Here is a 19,909-nt window from a genome sequence, read left to right as displayed (position 1 = left end):
TGCTCAAGTAGAAAAATGGTGGTCAAGCGGTGCGTTCAATCGGTAGTGCGCGGGACCCGTCGGTTCGCGCCGTTTTTCTTAAAAACTCACGTACTAGGGTTTTTACTTCCCATTCACTAACCTTATATCATTGCCACTAGTCACATATTATTTCTCACTTAAAAGTCACTTTTAATCCCCAAATTAATCCTTACTCTCTACCGAAAATTCATCCGGCGAAAAATCGCGAAAACCCAAAATTCTCCAATCTTGAAACCAAAAGTGAAACCCTACTTTCTAGGTTCATTGGCACTTATTGTGGGGTGATTGAGTAGTAGGGCCATTATAAAGTGGTATTTGTCAAAGAAAAGGGAATTTTAAGAAAAATATAAGGAATTTGCACGGCTTCTGGCCGAATTCCCCACAAAACACTCTTCACCAGAAATTTCTCCCTTTTCTTCTGCCTCGGGGCGTTACAATAGCTGTCTCTGACCGTGAGTTTTCCTCATTATGCACACTTTTGTTGGTACAAAATGAGTCTAGGATTGAGGGAAGTGGGACTGCAAGTTTTAAATATAGTTTGCTTGAAGTTATGGTTAGACATCAACTTGGATGTCAACTGAAGCATTTTAACCTTTCTTGACCATTATTTTGAAGATATGACTTGTAAGCCCCTGAAAAATGTTTTTTTGCAGCTTGGCCGCCTTTGTCACTCTAAGGGAAATGTAAAACTATTGTAGTATTAGTATTACCACGGACTTTTTTACTTCAATTGTAATCCTATGGACCTTAGAAATGATTTGTAATCCCTTGAAAGGAATTCTCGGCTATAAATTTGGTATTAAGTTGAATACTACGAATGTATGCTTTAAGCTACTTCTTGAACAGGTTTTCAAGCGTTTGTCCTTTAGGCCTATAGGAAGGGAGGAAATTATTGGAGCTGAATAGAAAAAAAGTGATTATATCTATTTTTCAAATATAGTTCAATCCAAATGCATTTGTTTTTTAAGACAATTAGTTTTTCAAATACAGCAATCCAAATAACATTAGCTGTTTTTCAAAAACAGCTACAGTAAAAAAAAAACCTGAAAAACAACTTATTCAAACAGAGTCCCATCTGTCAAGAAAAGTAGCATTGAATCCTCTCATTTGGAGTACTTCAGCCAAGACATTTTTGTTAAGCCTCTCACATAGGGTACTTTCTGCCAAGACAATTTTTATTTAATGATTCCACGTGAACAAGAAAATTAATGTCTAACCCTTTAATTCAGGATACTCTGCCAAGATTATACTAGTTTGCTTCAAATTGCCAAGGTAAAGTGTCATTATGCAACGGCAGCCAATTCTGATACAGTTGCTTAGCCAAAAGCGTGCATTGAAGGAGGCAAGAGATTCCATTCGTCCACTATATAGGTGTCCATAGTTAGCAAGAGCCAAAACAAACTTTATCAAAAGAGATCCACAAACCAAAGAAAGATCCAGAAAAATCTTCATGCAACCACCATCCTCATTTCTGCACACAGTAACAATTTTGTTATAGTTCCACAAGCATATACTACATGTGGCCACCATTCTGGCGAGGTACTTAAGTCTTAAGTAGCTACATAGCCACACTGGCATGCAAACAACAGAAATGCAATATGAAGAAGAAACAGGCTGTCTACTTCTCCTTGTAAAACTTCATTGACATCAATCTGAACTGTACAATAAGCAAACTATTTAAGTTAAAGAACAGAACACTGTGTACAGCAGTATATACAAGACGAGGCTATTTACCGCAAAATACCAAAGACCAATCTATGATACATATCAAATAAGGAGAACTCCCTCATTGCAAGATAGTGTAATGCACAGAGCTCATCATCACCGGAATTTGATTTGTACTTCAATCACCCCAGGTCGTGTTTCACTATAGTGATATCTGCAAAAATTTAAACTTTTTTAACTGCAAATTCCTAACACTCACCTTGAAAAAGAAACGAAGAATATTACCTATTTTCATTGAGAAAGCTCCTAATGGCTGGAGGAAGTGTGGCTTCACCCCGACTATGCTTGCCTTTTCCTGAAAACGTATCACAAGAATCATATTGCACTATATAGTAGTATTATCCTGTCTGACTAAAACAACTGGCTTAAACCACTTAAAACTTCATTAAGAGGTCCACATCCCTTGTAAGGAAATTCAGGCACATTGCTTAGATAGTATATTAGAAGAGCAAGCACATGCATAAAACCAGAATATTAAACACTTTAGCATGTGCAATTGATTTAAAAAGAAGAAACAGTACCTGTTATTACTTCTACAGATGCTGGTCTTGGCCTAAACAATGGAATCTGGCTATCACACTCTTCCAAATCCCTAAAAATTGCAACATTAGGAGCTGTGGAAGATACAATTCCTGCCATTACATTGAATCTTCTAGCAGGCATCTGAGATAAATGGACTATTCTAGCACAAGCAATAGGCATCTGAGATAGATGGACTATTCTAGCACAAGGCATCTGAGATTGAATTGCATTGAATCTTCTAGCACAAGCAAGCTGTTTTGTAGGCATCTGAGATTCAATCCTCTGCAAATGTTCTTGCAAGGCTTGGACTGCTTCTGCAGCATGAAGACCATGCAAATCTAATGTCCACTCATCATTCTTCAAATTCTTGATTCTCAGAATTTCTTTTGCTGCCTTGGCATTTAGTTGTTTAGCAGTCAGCCATTCTTCACGAGCTTTCCGCGAATAGAGTTGGGCAGATAAGTGATCCCCTCTCAGATAGGCATCCACGGAAGCCTTAGAGTTCCGAGATGCTGAACTGTTTTTCAATAAGAAAAGTGCATAGACAAGGACTGTGAGCTAAATAATCTTCAAAACAGAAACCTAAACTTCAGCATAACTCAATATACTTTAGAAGGGTACAATCTTAACACTACAAGGTTTCAGCAAAAACAGAAACCAAAAGAACTGAGTTCGCAAAATAATTGCCAATGCCAGTTCAACTTCACCAGAACCACTACAAGATCAGTGCCAAAAAAAAAAATGCACTAACCAGATTCTACTTAAATCAAACAAGAATGACTTATCATTACAACTCGACATCCCGAGGTCAACACAAGAGCAACCATCAAGGAACCAGTACAACTACATCTACTAGTACGGAAGTCTACCTTCCAGAAACCAGGAAGTGCAACATGGCAGAGTCAGATGAGGTCAATGAACGATGGTGGTGCAAGATGGCAAGAGAATGGACAGCATATTTATACAAAGATGACTGACAATAGAGACGACAGACAAGAAGGAAAGAGCTGTGAGGTAAGGGTAAGCCCATGAGTTTTTGAGTGCCAGCTGTGAGTTGTCAAGTGTGAGCTTTAAGAGAGATGGAGAACATCACAGTATCAGCAGTGGGTATAAACTGGAATAGAATTAGGCTGTGTCTGACGGTCTGTGTGACATATTTATGTTAATATATACACATTATGTATATATACACATATAAATACATAAACTGTCTGTATGTATTTGTGTACGAACAGAAATATGCTTTTACTAATATATAGTACCAAATGCAGACTCCGATTTTAATGAGTCCCTAACGGCTGTAATGAATTCGAAATTGATAATTTCAAACTTAAGAAAGCCAGATCCATTTCTGTACTTTTTTGGTCATTTGTATGTATGTATATTTATATATATTTCCAAGCATCCAGCATAATTACCAATTCACGTCCCCTAATTCATTCTAAAATTGGTTGATAATTCATTTTTTCCCGTTTATGCACACCCTAATTGTCAAACACAAGACACAACCTTCCAATTTTGGCACACCTTTTAGTAACATTAGTGGTAAAACTTAAATTATCATTTAATTGATAAATACTCATACTCTCACTCACTCTTTTCCTAGTTATCCAAGGTTTTAGTGTTAACTTCTGTTTCTAAAAGTGCCTCTTTGCATAAATTCTCAAATATCTTGGCAAATTAAAAATCTTGCAAACCAAATCATATGTAAAAGATTTCAAAGTTGAAAACCTGCATAACAAAAGCATAAAAGAAATAGCACAGGATTCTTGTGAATAAAAGCATAAGAACACTAAAAGCAAAGAAATTATCATCTAAGGTAGCACAAGGTGGTATCTGACAACTGCAAAGAATATTCTAATAAAAGAAGGCTATCACACCAGAAAAAATAACTATATTCATAAATTGCCAGTCATGTAACCTTTTTTTTTTTTTGAGTTTAAAAGCAGGATTTCAGAAATGGAAAAGAATATCACAACACTGGCTCAAGCAAAAGAATATGATCTAAAGCAAGCTGGTTCAGGAAAACCGCAAATGGCAAGGCAGGTTCTTGTCCATGGAAACGTATATCAGAGAAGTAGCAAGATATACATAGCTATCCATAGGAAGAATTTCAATTATGACACACTTACCCAGTATATAATCAAGAGTTCTGAATGTGATTCAAGTTGCTTATTCATGTTCTCTAAACTTCTGTGATGAATATGAAACTAAATTAAATAACAAAATGGCCGTACACATCATGATATATCACTGAGAACCAAATTAAACAAACATAATCTCCCAGTCCTTAATTCAAACAACTATGGAGGGTTCAAAGACCAAAAATTAGAAATTCAACATAAAGCACATTCGGATAGCAAGAACTAAAAAACTATGATACCAATGCTCTTCCATATCTGCAATCTCCACCATATTCATAATGCATCGAATATTCCAGAGCACAATAAGTTGAAGGGATAAGTTTAAAAGGTGCCATTTAAAGTGCAATCCCAAAATTCTAGCAAGAAAATGGATGTGATGAGCAATTTGTCATAATTGAGTATGTGAATTACATATTTTTAATACCAGGATTTCTATACCTTTTTCCCTGAAATTTGTGTATGAGAACAAGAAAAAGGAAAGAAGCATCCTTATTACAAGTACTGCATATGATTGAAGTAAAAACAAAAATCAAGTTCATAGTGCAGATGGCAGCTAAAATTTATACCAGAAACAAACCTCGTCATCTTTTGTGCCTCTTTTCTTTGAGCCAAGTAAACATCATCTTCTTCCCGCTCAATGGGTAAAGATTTGATAGAATTCAGAATCATTTTTGTAGCAAAGACATCATGCAGAAGCATTCTCCTCGAAGAAGCACGTTCATCTGTCAAATCTCGATTATTGCTAAGCACAAGACCCTCAAGAAGACGCATCACTTGAGAAAGATCTGTGTCCTTTTCAGCTAATGACTTATTTTCATTCACAAGAGACTTCTTACGATTGAACTTTAATTCATCAGTCCCAGTAATTTTAATATTATTGTATCTTTGCTCAGAGGAAACCATCATTTTCAATAAGGATGAGGCCTTATCAACATCATAGTCTACACCAGCCAAAACATCCTCAATCAGGTATTGGTCTGCCCAAGGATGGAGCTCCTTAAGCATTCCATTTGCCTTCAAAGCATCTTTGACACCACTAGAGCAACCACCCTGCAATTTCTTTTCATGCATATCGCTGCGTTTCGGCTTGATCTGAAATTTGACAGCATCCTGTAGTAGAGACGCAAAATGCTTCTCCGATGCAGTTATATCTGCTATGTTTGTCAAGGCTTTCTGACTTTGCTCCATTGAGCTTGATATTGCTGGAAAAAATTCCTTTGCTTCAGGTTCAGGACGCTGCTTACGACGATGTTCAAGGTCAAATGCAGTACAACCAGACGTTTTACCTCTCCTCCGCGACATTTTTGTGTCCAGAGGTTGTACACTTGCAGAAGTAGTCAGGTCAAATACAGTCCAACTAGACGTTTTACCTCTCCTCTGTGACATCTTTGTGTTCAGAGGTCCTGCACCAGCAGAAGTAGTCATCTTAGACGACAGATATTCTCAAAACCATCCTGTTGCGCACATGCAACAGCCCGCCCCGCCCGCCCCCCTTCCCCTCTCTTCCCTTTTTTGTCCCAAAGTTTATGCAATTATAGAGAACTCTCAATAATGCAAAATTCACGTCTTTGTCGCCGTTGTGTATGAAGATATTAATCCAGACAAAGGAAATTCCAATAACAGTTAATATAACACAAAATGAAGCTTTCGATCAACTAATTGATACAAATACAAATTGGAATGACAATAACACAATACTTTTTATTAGCCCATCAACAAAAATGAAAGACGAAAATAATTGCTGTGAAAAAACTGAATCCTCCAATCAGAAGAGAGAGAGAGAGAGAGAGATAAAAAATGGAAAAAAAAAAAATCATTCTTTCAATGTCGTGAAATTGTACTAACCGTTCAGAGAAACTGAACCTTCCACTAAAATTGCTTTAAGCAAGTTTTTCAGTTTTTATCATTTTACATAGAAAACTGTAATCTGATTATACCCGTAATCATTAATTATAGTATTATAAGCTACTGAATAAGCTAAATTAAATTCATGAACTAATTAAAATATCCACACTAGTTATACATCATTAAACTCTGCCAAAATATAATAATTCTAAATTAAATACAAAAGTCTCAAGCCAATATTCATAAAGCACATCAAATATGTACTTTGACTAATACACTATCATAAATATGCTCTAATTAGTTTAATATACTGTCATAATAAAGCTATACCAAAAAAAATTTTAAAAAATAAAAATTAGTCAGATAAAACACGTAGACATTTAATACACAATCATAAGCTAATTACTCATCCAAAAATCACCGACAAAAAATCCTAATTATAAGAAGAAAATATAACATGAAAAAAGAAGAAGAAGTACCTGTTAAATATGCTTGGCTTGGCTTGGCGAAATTAAAACGCAATTACTACTAAGGTATTTCAGTAATACGTCGAAAATCCGGTATCCGAGGAGTCAAATGATCGGACGGCGGTGGAAAAATCCGGTATTTCAGCCACGGTGAGTAGACGATTACAGCCCAGGATGAAGATGAAGATGATGATTGAAAAGGGAATTTGCAACTCAAATCCATATAAGCTGTTCTAAAGATAGGGAATATTATTTAAGAGAATAATTATCAAAGGGAAAAAGGAGAGGGGACCAATTGATTATTGACAAGGGAATATATGGGCCCAATTGATTATTGGCCTGGGAATATATGCATTAGTATTAGGATTCTTCTTTTGCTTGGGAAGTAAAAGTCTGAAAAAAAAAAAACCAGAAGTAAAAAAGCAGACTTTTTTCTTTCACTTTGATTCTTCCCCCGATTTTTTCCTTTTCTTTTGCCCTTTAGATTTGCTTTAATTTAAAGTGCTTTGTGAATTTGGCACGTGTGCCACTCCAACTGGAAAAGGGTTAATCCTAAAAACTTCACCTATAAGGAATAGTCGGATTTGCAATTTATTTCCTAAACTTTATTTATTTTTTTCATTTAACTCTCTACGAGACAAAACTACACCTTAATTCTGCTAAATATTTCTTTTCATATTTCTACTTTCTTTTATCAATTAGACTTAAGCCAGAGTTCAATTTTGATCATTATAATTCATGACGTTGGGGTATTTTAATTTAAAAAAATCAAATATCCTGAACTTAATTGAATGGTATTTTCAATTATACTTTTATAATATAAAGGAGAAATTTTTTGACCATAATATATTGTACAACAATGCTTTGTTGCTAAAATTGTATAATTATTTGGTTTAATATCTAGGTTGTAACTCCTATACTCTTCTAAGTACAAATACATGATGAAACATGTCTTTTACATATATCTTTACAATTTTGGGATTCTTCCACTATTCTTTTTGTTACTACAAATATAATATATTAGAAAATGTATTATTACAGTATTCTATATGAAACAAAGGACGGTGTTATGTGAGATATCTATCTTACTTCAACAGTGTAGATTAGAATGGTTTAGTAAAAATAAGTTGGATTATTGTATTTTAAAGGTAACGTACTGAAACTTACAACACTAGAAGATATTTCATAGGGGCACAAATCATTTTATAGAAAACAACCTAGTTCATGCCTCAAGTCATATTTTTTGAGATTTTTCACAGTATGAATGCATACTCTTCTTCCATTTTTTGTTTTGGGTGAACTCTTGACTTGCATTACTAAGGAAAAGTTACTAGTAGCAGCCAGCCACTCTCACAAATATCAGTATAACTACCATCACTACAGAGAGAACATACCACAGGCTGACAAAACTGCTTTTATTATATTGTAAGGTTTCAAAACTATTTTTAAGGTGATGTGCTGAAACTTACAACACTAGAAGATATTTTGTAGGGGCGCAAATCATTTTATAGAAAACAACCTAGTTCATGCCTCAAGTCATGTTTTTTAAGATTTTTCATAGTATGAATGCATACTCTTCTTCCATTTTTTGTTTTGGGTGAAACCTTTGACTTGCATTACTGAGCAAGGAAAAGTTACTAGTAGCAGCAAGGCACCCTTACAAATATCAGCATAACTACCATCGCTACATAGAGAACATACCACAAGCTAACAAAACTGCTTTTATTATACAGTAAGGTTTCCTACACATTAAAGAAGGAATTTTCTCTGAAAGTTCGATTTGAAACATAGTTTCCAAGTTGCTCTGGTTCGTGGAATTCTTCTCTATCCTACAACAACTTGGCATACATTCTTCAAAATGCTTTGAATCAATTCCAAGAACTCTGAGCCTTCTGTTTAAAGAGTCTCAAATTTCGCTTTCTCCATAACAAATATGCCAAATCCCTAAAGCCCACTTCTGGACCTAATTTATGAAAGTCATCTGCTCTTTTTAGCACTAAAAAGAATAATTTTGTTATGCCTCTAACATATTATTAGTTAATACAAATTTAACCTCATAGCAATCTCCAGATAGGTACCCCAAAAAAAGGGTAAATTACATATAACCCCCCTATGGTTTCACATTCGATCACATAACCCCTCTCCATCTTTCAAATATGACCACATAACCCCATATGGTTACATGAAATGTGGGAAGTGGATGGAAGAAACATCCCTCCATCACATCTAAATGTGAATTGCCAAAAATGTCCCTACATATGTACCAAAGAATACAATTAAGCAATTGGCCTTCAACACCTGAATTTTTTCGCTATTCTTCTTAAAGGGAGAGACTTGAGAGTCAGAGAGAGAGACTGAAAAATGAAAGAGAAGCAACACAATCCAACTCGTAGTAAGATTGAACTGAGGGTTTTTTGCAGAAGCAAAACATTGCATAGCACTTATTTGGTAAGTAAATACTTCTTTGTCTTAATCAAATTTATTGATTTTAGGGTTTTGGTATTTAAATGTCTGAATTCGAAAGTTTAAAGTTTGAATGGTTAAAAACCTTTTGAATTGGTGTTAGCCATTTTTTTTATTGTAGATCTAAGGTTTCATGATAATTTCACTAATTTGTTACATACAAGAGTTATTTTTTGTGGTACGAAATGAGATTTAAGGTTAAACAAAGTGGGTATTATGGTGGTGCTTGAAATTTGTCAATAACATACCAGATTTGTATTATTTTATTAGTTGGGTATTCTAATGTTGTGTACTCATGCATCTAATTAAACAAATTTTGCCAAAACAAGTTGGTGAAGTAATAGGAATAAAGTAATATCAATTGTCTATGTTTTGGGTAATACTTGGTCTCCAAATAGATGTTTAGTGTTTAGTGGTCCCATGGGAGTAATAATGTAGTATTATTGACTGGTCCTTGAAATATGAATGTGTTTATATATTTTGGCAAGTTGGAAGAAGACAATTACTTGTGCAAACCTTTTGTCATCTACAAGTTTTAATAACATAGAGAATATGCTAACTACCACCCCTAGCATAGTGGATACCCACATGCATATAGGTGGAAAGTTTCCATGGGAACCTGAGATTTTATACAGTGGAAACAAGATAGCAAAGTGTAGTGTTTATAGCTTTAAAAAGAAGTTAACTAGAGACTATCTGTGTCACTTGTAACCTAGAGTAGACAAGGAAGCAGTGCAAATTGAGATATGGTATCAAATTCCTTTTCAGAGTTTGGATATCAGAGTAGCCAAAATCAGCAATGACAAGGACATTGATAAACTACTAGAGTTATATGAAAGGCTAAAATACATTGTCTTATAGGTTGAAAGATGTAATGATGGGTCACTTTGACGAGGTTCTACCATGCACCAAATTTTAATAAAATCTAAAATACCCCATTTTCTGCAAGTATACAAATTGTTTATCGAACATAGGGGATATTAAGTGTCGATCCCACAAGGAAGATTATCGATTACTGATGATTTTTGAACTCTTTAATTATTTAGATTGTCATTAAGTATAAGAAATTAAATCTACACCTATAAACATGAGATATAAGAAATAAAAATAACAAAAGAAAGCTCCTAGGACTATGGAATTCATCACTACTCTTGCAAGTGAAATTATTGGTTAATTGAATGTTATTATCTTGACTAGTTATGACATAATTTCCTAGTATATATGAAATTTACTCTCACAGTGAATCAACTACGTTTGTAACTAAGTCATGCCTACTCTCATGGTTATGAAATTAATTACAAATTCATTTTTTCTATAAAATTAGAAGGAACAAGCCACTGAAGTCACAAAAGTGCTCCTCTACTCTTGTGAGTGAACTCCATAGGTTTAGCACTTCTTTGAATTTGTGTCAAATCCCAATTCTCATTCCAAACTTAACACCTTAAGATTATCACAGTTAATGACTGGTTAACCATAATTAGAAAAGCAAAAGTGCTAAACATCGTGCTAAAAATAATATCATAATCAAGTAAATATCACTAATAAGATATAGAAAGTTCATCCATAACTCTAGACTTAAACTTTAATAACACATGATAAAATCCAAACTTGTAATATAATTAAACGTAAAATCAAATATAAAAGAGAAAGTGATAGGAGAGAGGTCACCCTTGACACATGAGCTCCTCAGTTCTTTATCCAAATCTTGCTACAAGCACAAGATGAATAAACTATACTAAATATACTATACTAATGAACTAAGAAAAACTAATAAAGACTACAATTTGGGTAGTGTCTTAGTCTTCCAAAGTTATCAAAAATGTTCTCCAAGGCCCTTATTTTTATAGGAATTCAAGTTACAAATGAGTTGTTAAGGTTGATGTGAAATGCATCTTGAGATTCCCAAAATATGTTTCTACAAGTTTGCACACTTTTCTTTATAGTTGCAGCCGAAATTCTGAGCTAAAGAATAGCTGAAAAAGCTGTGTGAATGCAGAACAAGTTGAGGTGCAAGCTTTAGTTTTGTTTGAAGAATACGTGGGCATGATGTTGCGTATTATGCCCCGTTTTGCCTTATTGCTGGTTTCCTCATTTTTTATCAGTCTAAACTTCACTCTATTCTTGCACCAAATTCCACTGCTATTTCCTCGATGATGGAGGTTGAATTAACTCTTGTGCAAATATGAAAATTGTAACTCTTTGAGTTAGCTTTTCAATGCTTCTAGAATCATCCAATTTGGATCTCTGTAAACTAAGAAATGACTAAAATAGCCTTGACTAGTTAATCCTCTATTTCAGTTTTTGACAATAGAAATGACCAATAGTATTTCAACTTTTTGACTAGGAAAACTCATGAACTGAATTTCGATGTCTTCATAAGCAATGTAGAGCTACGTGTTAGCTTCAAAATGGCTTAAGAATCATTTTAATCCAATGTTTGTAACTCAAGATGTAGTCAAAATACCAATAGGCTTTCTTTTGTACTTAATTGCATTTTCTCTTATGAACATATTATACTTCATTTTCTCTTTAAATCACTTTAAATCATCAACAATCATTCCAATATCTTCTCAATTCACTCCATTTGATGATTGGATCATTAAATCTTTAAAAATATGAAATTTTTACCACTTTAAACACATAGAGATGCAATGTTTGACACTTAAACCACAAAATACATACTTTTACTAGAATCCTAGTTAATTAGGTAGAATATAAGTAAAACACATCAAAACTAAATAATAAAACAAACTTAAATTACTCAAAATACACACTTATTAAATTTTCCCACACTTGAAATATTGTTTGTCCTAATGCAATTAAGAATTATAAACCTACAACGATCCAAACTTTTGAAATGAAACATATGTGCACAATTCAACTTCATATCCTCTAAATAAGGTAAATAACCATTATACAATCATCAAATTAAGTTCAAGTACTCATAATATCAAGAAAAGAAAAGCCAATTATGCTATAATTTTAAGTAGTTCACTTTAATTCGTCATCTTTTCCCAATTTCACAAGTAAGTAATTCCTATGGTCAATAATAATGCTTTTTAAACCCATGATCATCTTCTTTTTTTCAATCTTAAAGAGGGATTTATTCATATAACATATCTAAATATTTACTGAAATTTTGAAAGTGTCTTTTGATGCGAAAATCGACATTTTTAGATGAAAATCGCCGGTTACTCAACACTTCACATGCTCAAGTTGCTTTGCATACTCTTAATTCTAGTACCGTTTTACGCGAAGTCAACATTTGTAGATGAAAACTCTCAGTTACTAAGTACAAGAACCATTAGAGTAGAACAACTCTTATTCTCGTCTTTTTTTCTCTTTTCTTTTTGAATGAAAAGTAATAAACATTCTTATGAGATTAGTATTGTAATTATTGACCATATTTATCACTTATCTATGTAAAATCAAGTAAAGAAAAGAAATTTCATCAAACATGCAAAATTTAGGTATAATTTTCTCTACTTTACAAGATATACTTTCCTAAAAAATGTAAAAATCCTAATTGCATAATCGCTATTTTCAAGTCAAATGAGAAATGAAAGTTTTAAATCACATATATTTATCTCAAAAGTGGAAGGAATTTGAGTTACTAATGGTGTGGCACAAATTGCCTTTTTTGATTAAAGTAAAATTTTTGAAAAATTTTGGGACAAATTTGTAATTTTGGACAAGATTTTGAAAAAAATTCGATAGAATTTCCCCTTATAAATAAATGAACTCCCTGCCAGCAAAACTCAAGATTGACAAATTTCAAGTACAATTCATATTCCAACTTCAAATCCAAGATATTTAAAACAATATAAGCACAAGCACCACACACACCACAAGTGGTCTTAACCCACACTTAAAATTCATATTGTTCTCAATGCATAGGAAAAGAAAAACTACAAAAGGTACAAAAGAAATACTCCCAAGTGCAAAAACTGAGATCTAGATCAACCATGATGCACGAACCTTTACAAAATACATAAACATCTACTAACACTGTTCAAAGATCAAATGCAAAAGAGAAAGTCAATTGTACCCTACATAGGAAAAGAAAAGAAAAGACATAGAGAACATAGAAGCAAAGACATAAGGAGCTACTCAAAATGCAGGCCCAACACCTCCTCTGCTAGCTCCAACAGATTCTCGATCATCACCACTAGTTCAAGGAGTAGGATGTAGTCAAGAAGCAATGCCACAGTGATCCTCCATACGACGCAATCGAACATCAAAGGTATTTAGACGAGCATCGACTCGATCAAGTCGTGACGACTTGAGTCTGATGACAGTCTAGCATATCGAAGAGGTGCTGCCAGTTGGATCTCGAGGAGGAAGGTGGAGGTGGTGGCAGTGGTGGTGGGGCCGAAGTAGAAGGGTCGGCTTTGCCTTTCTCGGAGTGACCGGCATCTCTTGATCTCTCTCTCTGTGGGCGAGAAAATTGTCCGTAGGAATACCCATGTCAGTAAGAGTAGGAATACCCATGCCGGTAACATTCAACTCCTCCAACGGTCTCACCGAAACTTAGGGTATACCCTCCAAATTAACGTTTTCCCGCTCAAAAATTAAAGATAGGAGGCATAGAAACCCAATCAATAGGAAGTAATACTCCTTCGAACAGTCATCCTTATATTGCTAATGATGATATTCGAGAGCGAAATACGAGAAAAAAGGGACTCTCAGTTATGGAACGAAAAGAAGTAGATATCACTATGTTAAACTTCTCTTTGGCCTTTCTTCTTGGGTATCACATTATGTGACATGACATAAATGATAAGGTGGTATCGATAGTCAAACACACGTGCAAGGATGGTCTCTTTTCTAGATGATCGAAATGGTTGGTACTAGAGACCAAACCTTACCATGGCATGTGAAGATACTTGTTCAGTGAAGTAAACCCCTTCTTTAAATCAATAACTAGTTCTCGATCATTGCACCCGAAAATTTGACCGATTTTATCTCAAGTAATGATCATCTATCTCCCTCAAACAAACGATCGAATCTCTTCACCACTATGGCCCTTCTTAGTGACAATGCTGGTATAGAATTCTTGAACCAAATCTAGATAGATATGATGTGGGAGAGAAAGAATGGGTGCCCACCCCAATAGCTCAAAAGCCTTCATAATGCAATATATAGCATCTATCTCTAGAGCTATATGCATTTCATAGATGAATTCCATGTGTTCCTGCTCCTCAAACCAATCTTGATTATCCTTTGAAGTGAAGCACTCGACATCATAATTTGGAGGAGATGGCAGCCTAAATAATCCCCTTAGCGATCTCTATTGTTGAGGTATTAGAGAAGGTGTCTCTTTTACACTGTCCTCACTATTTGGAGAAGATTTGTGAATAATAGTCGTTATTCCCCTTGCCATAGTATCTAAAGAAGAAATTATTATAAACTACTAACACACAAATTAAAAGTCACACAATTCACACCTTATACAAGAATTGATTCTTATAAAACACCTAAAAAAAGAACCTTGCCACTTATAGTATCTTAGACATTTTATAGAATCACCATTCACGTGTATGGATTATAATTGGCTCAATAACCGCAAGTACACATCCTTATGCTATCAAAAATCAACTAAATATTCAAGAATGCCCAAATTTATGATATTAAGGACATGACATTTAAAGATACGCAAAATTTGTCAAAACCACCAATTTATCAAAATGAGTAATAATTATGTACCATTTAGAGAATTTGACAATAACTAAGTTTATATCAATCATTAATTATTAATAATAATCCACATTTTAGCCATAAACAATGATTAACAGAATTAGCCAATAATTATCCCCAAAAATCATAAAATTCATTAAAATCACTATTTATAAGCAATGTACATTGTTAATCATCATTAACCAACTATTTTTTATCCATAAACATCAATCAAAGAGGCTCAATAACATTCCAAAGTAATTTTCTAATTTCATCCAAATATGGCAAATTGTAAAATTTTAACAACTAATAAAGTATCAAATTGCTAAATTTGAATATTTAAAAATGCTTAAATGCCCTTAATAAGCATATTAGAAGCAACAAACATCCATAATCACCATAAAAAATTCAAAATTAGAAAATGTTAGAAAACTTAGAAAATTTGAAAAATAATAACTTCTAAAATAAAAAGATTTGATCAAGAAACTTACCTTAATCAAATAAAAGGATGATCAGTGATGAGAATGGTGCAAAAAATCCTATGAAATACCTTCTAATTGACCCCTAATTGTTTGGACAAGATTTGAAAAACCCTAACCTTCAATCCTCTTAAAATTGATTATTGAGGTGTTTTTCTTGAATTTTAATCGGTTAACATGAATCTCTTAAGGTCAAATGATGTTGGGTTGATAATTTCTTGCAATGAAATGGAGCTAAAGTGAGATTTTGTGAAGTGTGTCTGAGTGAGTGTAAAAAATGCAGGTGTGTGTGAAGAAGAAGAAGAAGAAGAAACAAGCCTATGTTTTCTTGTTTTAAAAGGAATAAGGACAAAGCACAGGGAGAGCCACGTTTTGTTGAGTGCATTCTTTTTGAGAAACTTGCAGAATCGAAAACCCAAGGAAAGAAAGCGTGGCTTGTACCTGCATTTTCTAGCCTGCATTTTTAATTAGTTGGTGAAATGAAACAAGCTTAAAACGCAAGTTATTCTCATTTTGGCCCGCGTTTTATCAAATTGCCTTGAATATACACTAAAATGTGATCCAAAAATGCGGACTTTGCCTGCATTTTTCATCTTTGCATTTTTAATGCAGAACTTTTGCTATTTTCTAAAAATTACACATTTGACCCCAATTTTCTAAAATACAGTTTAGATTATTTTTTTTCAAAATAATCAATTCATGCATATGTAAAATGATCTAAATATGCATTCCAACTCCCTTTAACATATCAAAACCCAAAATTACTCAATTTGAGTTGTTGGGATCCTTGATTCACCTCATTTAGTCACCTTTGTTTCTATTTTTCATTCCTACAAAACAAACATAACAAAATAATATCAATACATAATTAAACCCTAAAATCACACTAAATTGCAATAAAACACTGAAATATTAGGTTGTTTCCCAACAAGCGATTTTTTATAGTCATTAGTTTGACTATTTCACCTCATTTGTCAATAAAGTTTTGTTAATGAATAATCCACCATTTTTTGGACGTGGTGGATCAACAAATGGTGGCTCAATAGTAAAAACCACATATTCTAATATAATAATAAGAGAGATGGAAGTGGCTTACCAATCTTAAGTGATTTATAGATATTACCTTAAATGTGCATCATTTAAATACTCACAAAAGAAATGTCGCATGACCTTCTTAGAAGATAACATCTTTAGAACTTACATCTTCAAAACACTCCTCAAGTGGGGTAAAATATGAATCATTAATGTTGATCTCTTGAGATTTGTTAGGATTCAAGTATGGAATAAACAACTATTGAGATATCAAGTACATAATAATTTAATGGCAAACAAACTACAAGGATGAAAAATAAACGACACACAATATTTAATATAGTTCGACTTCACCATTAAGTCTATGTCCACAGAGAGAAACCCGTTCTTTATTATGAGAAGAAAATCCTATACAAGAATGCAATTTGAATCAAAATCCAATCCTTATATACCATCTCTCATCTCCAAGAACCCTCTCTCACCATCCATGTATAAGGCTACATATCGTCTCTTATGCGCCCTTGTGTGTAATTTTGTAGTATGCTAATCCAACTATTTATAGAGAACATTATTTGCCCAAAAAATCAAATAATAACAAGAAACCAATTCTAATTCCTAAACTTGTACTATATAGAAAATAACTTTTAATTCTAAATAAAATAGAAAATTTCTTGACTATTACTTCAAGTAACTAAAATCAATTAGAAAACTAGTTATTTCCACACAAAATAAGAAATCTACCTAAAAGAAATTAAGTCAATTTTCTAACAAATCTCTATCATCATGAAAATTTCTTTTAGTAACAATTTGCCTTTAATTACCAAATAATATGGTACCGAACTACGCACCCGAATCAATATAGTTCTAACACCAAATTAATTCAATTAGCAAATAAACATGTGCAGTTATCCTGAATCCAACCTCCAGTTGATTCATAAAAAGGTGTCTCAATTCACCATCTCCCTTTGCAGGATTTCTTCTCACCACCACTTGCAATTGGAGATCTCCTTTTGTGAGTTCTAACCATAGTTATTAAACCCGGGCAGGGCCATGATAAACCGGCCATGAAACCCGGTTGGGTTGGTAATTGGATCGTTTGTGCAAGAAACCCGTTGACTTGTCAACGAACCGGCGGTTCAACCGGTTGAACCGGACGGTTTTATAAGGAACCGGTTGTTATGTTAAAATTTTTAGAAAATGTTGCTAGGAAGAATCGAACTTCGGACCTCAGGCAGCAGAACAAAGCATGCTCACTGCTGGACCAACAACTCCTTTGATACTTATTTAGCCCTCCTATGCTATATATTAGACCTTTGTTCTTATTTTATTTCGGATTAATACCATTTTATCCCCCCAAACTTTGGACGATTACCCACTTCAATCCCTAAACTTCAAAATAGAACATTTAAGTCCCTAAACTTATAAATATCTCTCACTTAAGGAAAATTGTTAACAAATCCTGAATGCCGTTGGTGGTCGAAGTGTCCCATTTTATAAGGATTTAGGGATTTAAGTGTCTCATTTTATAAGTTTAGGGACTTAAGTGTCCCATTTTGAAGTTTAGGGATTGAAGTGGGTAATCGTCCAAAGTTTGGGAGGACAAAGTGGAATTAACCCTTTTATTTCATCAAACAAAATTGTTTGGAATCTTATAATAAAATTTTATTATTCCCCAAATTCTATAAGTTATGAATGGATTTAAAAAATAGCATATTACACAATTCATTTTAAAAACAAGCATTATTTTTAATAACTTTTTGCACTTAAAATTCGTAAATAAACTAGATAATTACACTTAGATATTTGGTTGATTACTAATTAAATTTAGATTTTGTTAATTCTTATAAGAATTAATGATTTTATAATAAATTGGACTAACTGAGTATTTACTTTGATATAGTTTATTATAGTTTCAACCATATTAAAAATTATGAAATATAATATTTAAGTATATTTAGTGACCCACCGGTTGGACCACTCACCCACTAGTTGAACCAGTAAGCCGTTGACCCACTTCTTTCACCGGGTTCCTCCCCAGGCCGGGTTTAGTAACTATGGTTCTAACCCTAACCATTGAGGCAACCAAGTGGTAAAATCATCATACTTCTTCCCATCATCAGAACCATCTCACCACGTGTGATTTCCAACACTCCACCTAAAACGAAAAACTCGTAACTGTTAGAGTCTTCTAGCGTATGAAAATTAGATCTTTTTGCTTCTTTGGAACATGTGCCACACCACCCAAAAATATAATCGAAATCTAAAAGCCATCGGGATGAAATATCAATTGTTGGAGGTGTGAGAAAATCTCCACCTATTCACGTCCAAAATCAACATTGGACTCCATTTTTTTCTTGACTTTTGAATCACCTGTCTAGATTTACCATCAAGTGTCTCCATGCTTTTCGCCTTTCCATCCTTCACCTTCAATGCATTTTGCCAAGCCATTGAAACAAGGATACCACTCATTAAATTATTCAATTGATAACAACTATCAACCCACTTGATCTCAATAGTTAACTAGGATCTAACCTTGAACAACCAAACTTTTGATCAAACCATTCAGTTTATTGGGATCCAAATGCTTGTGAGCACCCAATCTCGCAACTAAGATCTGATACCATTTGTTAGGATCCAAATACGGAATAAATAACTATTAAGATATCAAGTACACAACAATTTAATAGCAAACAAGCCACAAGTATGAAAAATAAAGGATATATAATATTTAATGTGGTTCGTCTCTACCATTGAACCTACGTCCACAGAGAGAAACCCGTTCTTTATTATTAGAGAAAAATCCTATACAAGAATACAATTTGAACATAAACCCAACTCTTATATACTATTTCTTATCTCTCAAGAACCCTCTTTCACCACCCATGTACAAGGTTACATGTCGCCTTTTGTGTGTTCTTGTGTGTCTTTTTGTAGTATGCCAATCCACCTATTTATAGAGAACATTATTTGTCCAAAAAAATCAAATAACAATATGAAACCAATTCTAATTTCTAGACTTGTACAAAATAGGAAATAACTTCTAATTTTAAATAAAATAGAAAATTTCTTGGCTACTATTTCAAGTAACTAAAACCAATTAGAAAACTAGTTACTTCCATACAAAATAAGAAATCTGCCTAAAAGAAATTAAACCAATTTCCTAACAAGATTTATCATTAGTTTCAAGGATATTATCTTGTGAAATGGACATTTTCTCATTGAAACACACATTAGATGCATCATTTTCATCAAAATGCAATTCATTTTTACATATAATATCCCCACCATTTATGCTAGGGTCATTTTGCATATCATTAGAAGAAATAATTTCACACAGTATAGGATCTTGTATTCTATCAAAGTGAGAAGTTAATTCATCTAACATTTTCTCAACCCTATCAAAACAGTCGAAAGTTGCATTAACTAACTTTCTATAACTAATTTTCAAGATGATTTAGATTTATATTAGACACATTTATGTTGATAATCATAAAACATGGAGAATCATTATATGCACACATAGCATCCCAATAAT

General features: G+C 33.5%; 1 protein-coding gene across 3 annotated transcripts; it reads right to left on the bottom strand.

Annotated features, from left to right (window-relative positions):
- Positions 1–924: 924 nt before the first annotated feature.
- LOC113702012 (uncharacterized) lies at positions 925–7,168 on the bottom strand. 3 transcript variants are annotated; one of them, XR_003451046.2, is made up of 6 exons: positions 6,737–7,168; positions 4,990–5,815; positions 2,268–2,785; positions 1,972–2,041; positions 1,756–1,900; positions 925–1,492 (listed from the first exon to the last, which is right to left on the bottom strand). XR_003451046.2 is itself a non-coding variant. In XM_027222943.2 (5 exons), the coding sequence occupies exons 2-5, from the start codon at positions 5,796–5,798 to the stop codon at positions 1,843–1,845; spliced, it is 1,455 nt and encodes a 484-aa protein (XP_027078744.1). In that variant the 5' UTR covers positions 5,799–5,815; positions 6,737–7,168; the 3' UTR covers positions 1,614–1,842. The 3 variants fall into 3 exon arrangements, 1 of the variants encoding a protein (XP_027078744.1); XR_003451045.2 differs by lacking the exon at positions 925–1,492 and adding an exon at positions 1,614–1,678; XM_027222943.2 differs by lacking the exon at positions 925–1,492 and having other exon boundaries at positions 1,614–1,900.
- Between the last annotated feature and the right edge of the window lie 12,741 nt (positions 7,169–19,909).

The sequence above is a fragment of the Coffea arabica genome, chromosome 7e, assembly GCF_036785885.1.
Source record: "Coffea arabica cultivar ET-39 chromosome 7e, Coffea Arabica ET-39 HiFi, whole genome shotgun sequence".
NCBI lineage: Eukaryota > Viridiplantae > Streptophyta > Magnoliopsida > Gentianales > Rubiaceae > Coffea > Coffea arabica.
Note: the sequence above shows the minus strand (reverse complement) of the source record. Positions and strands in the feature narration are given on the sequence as shown.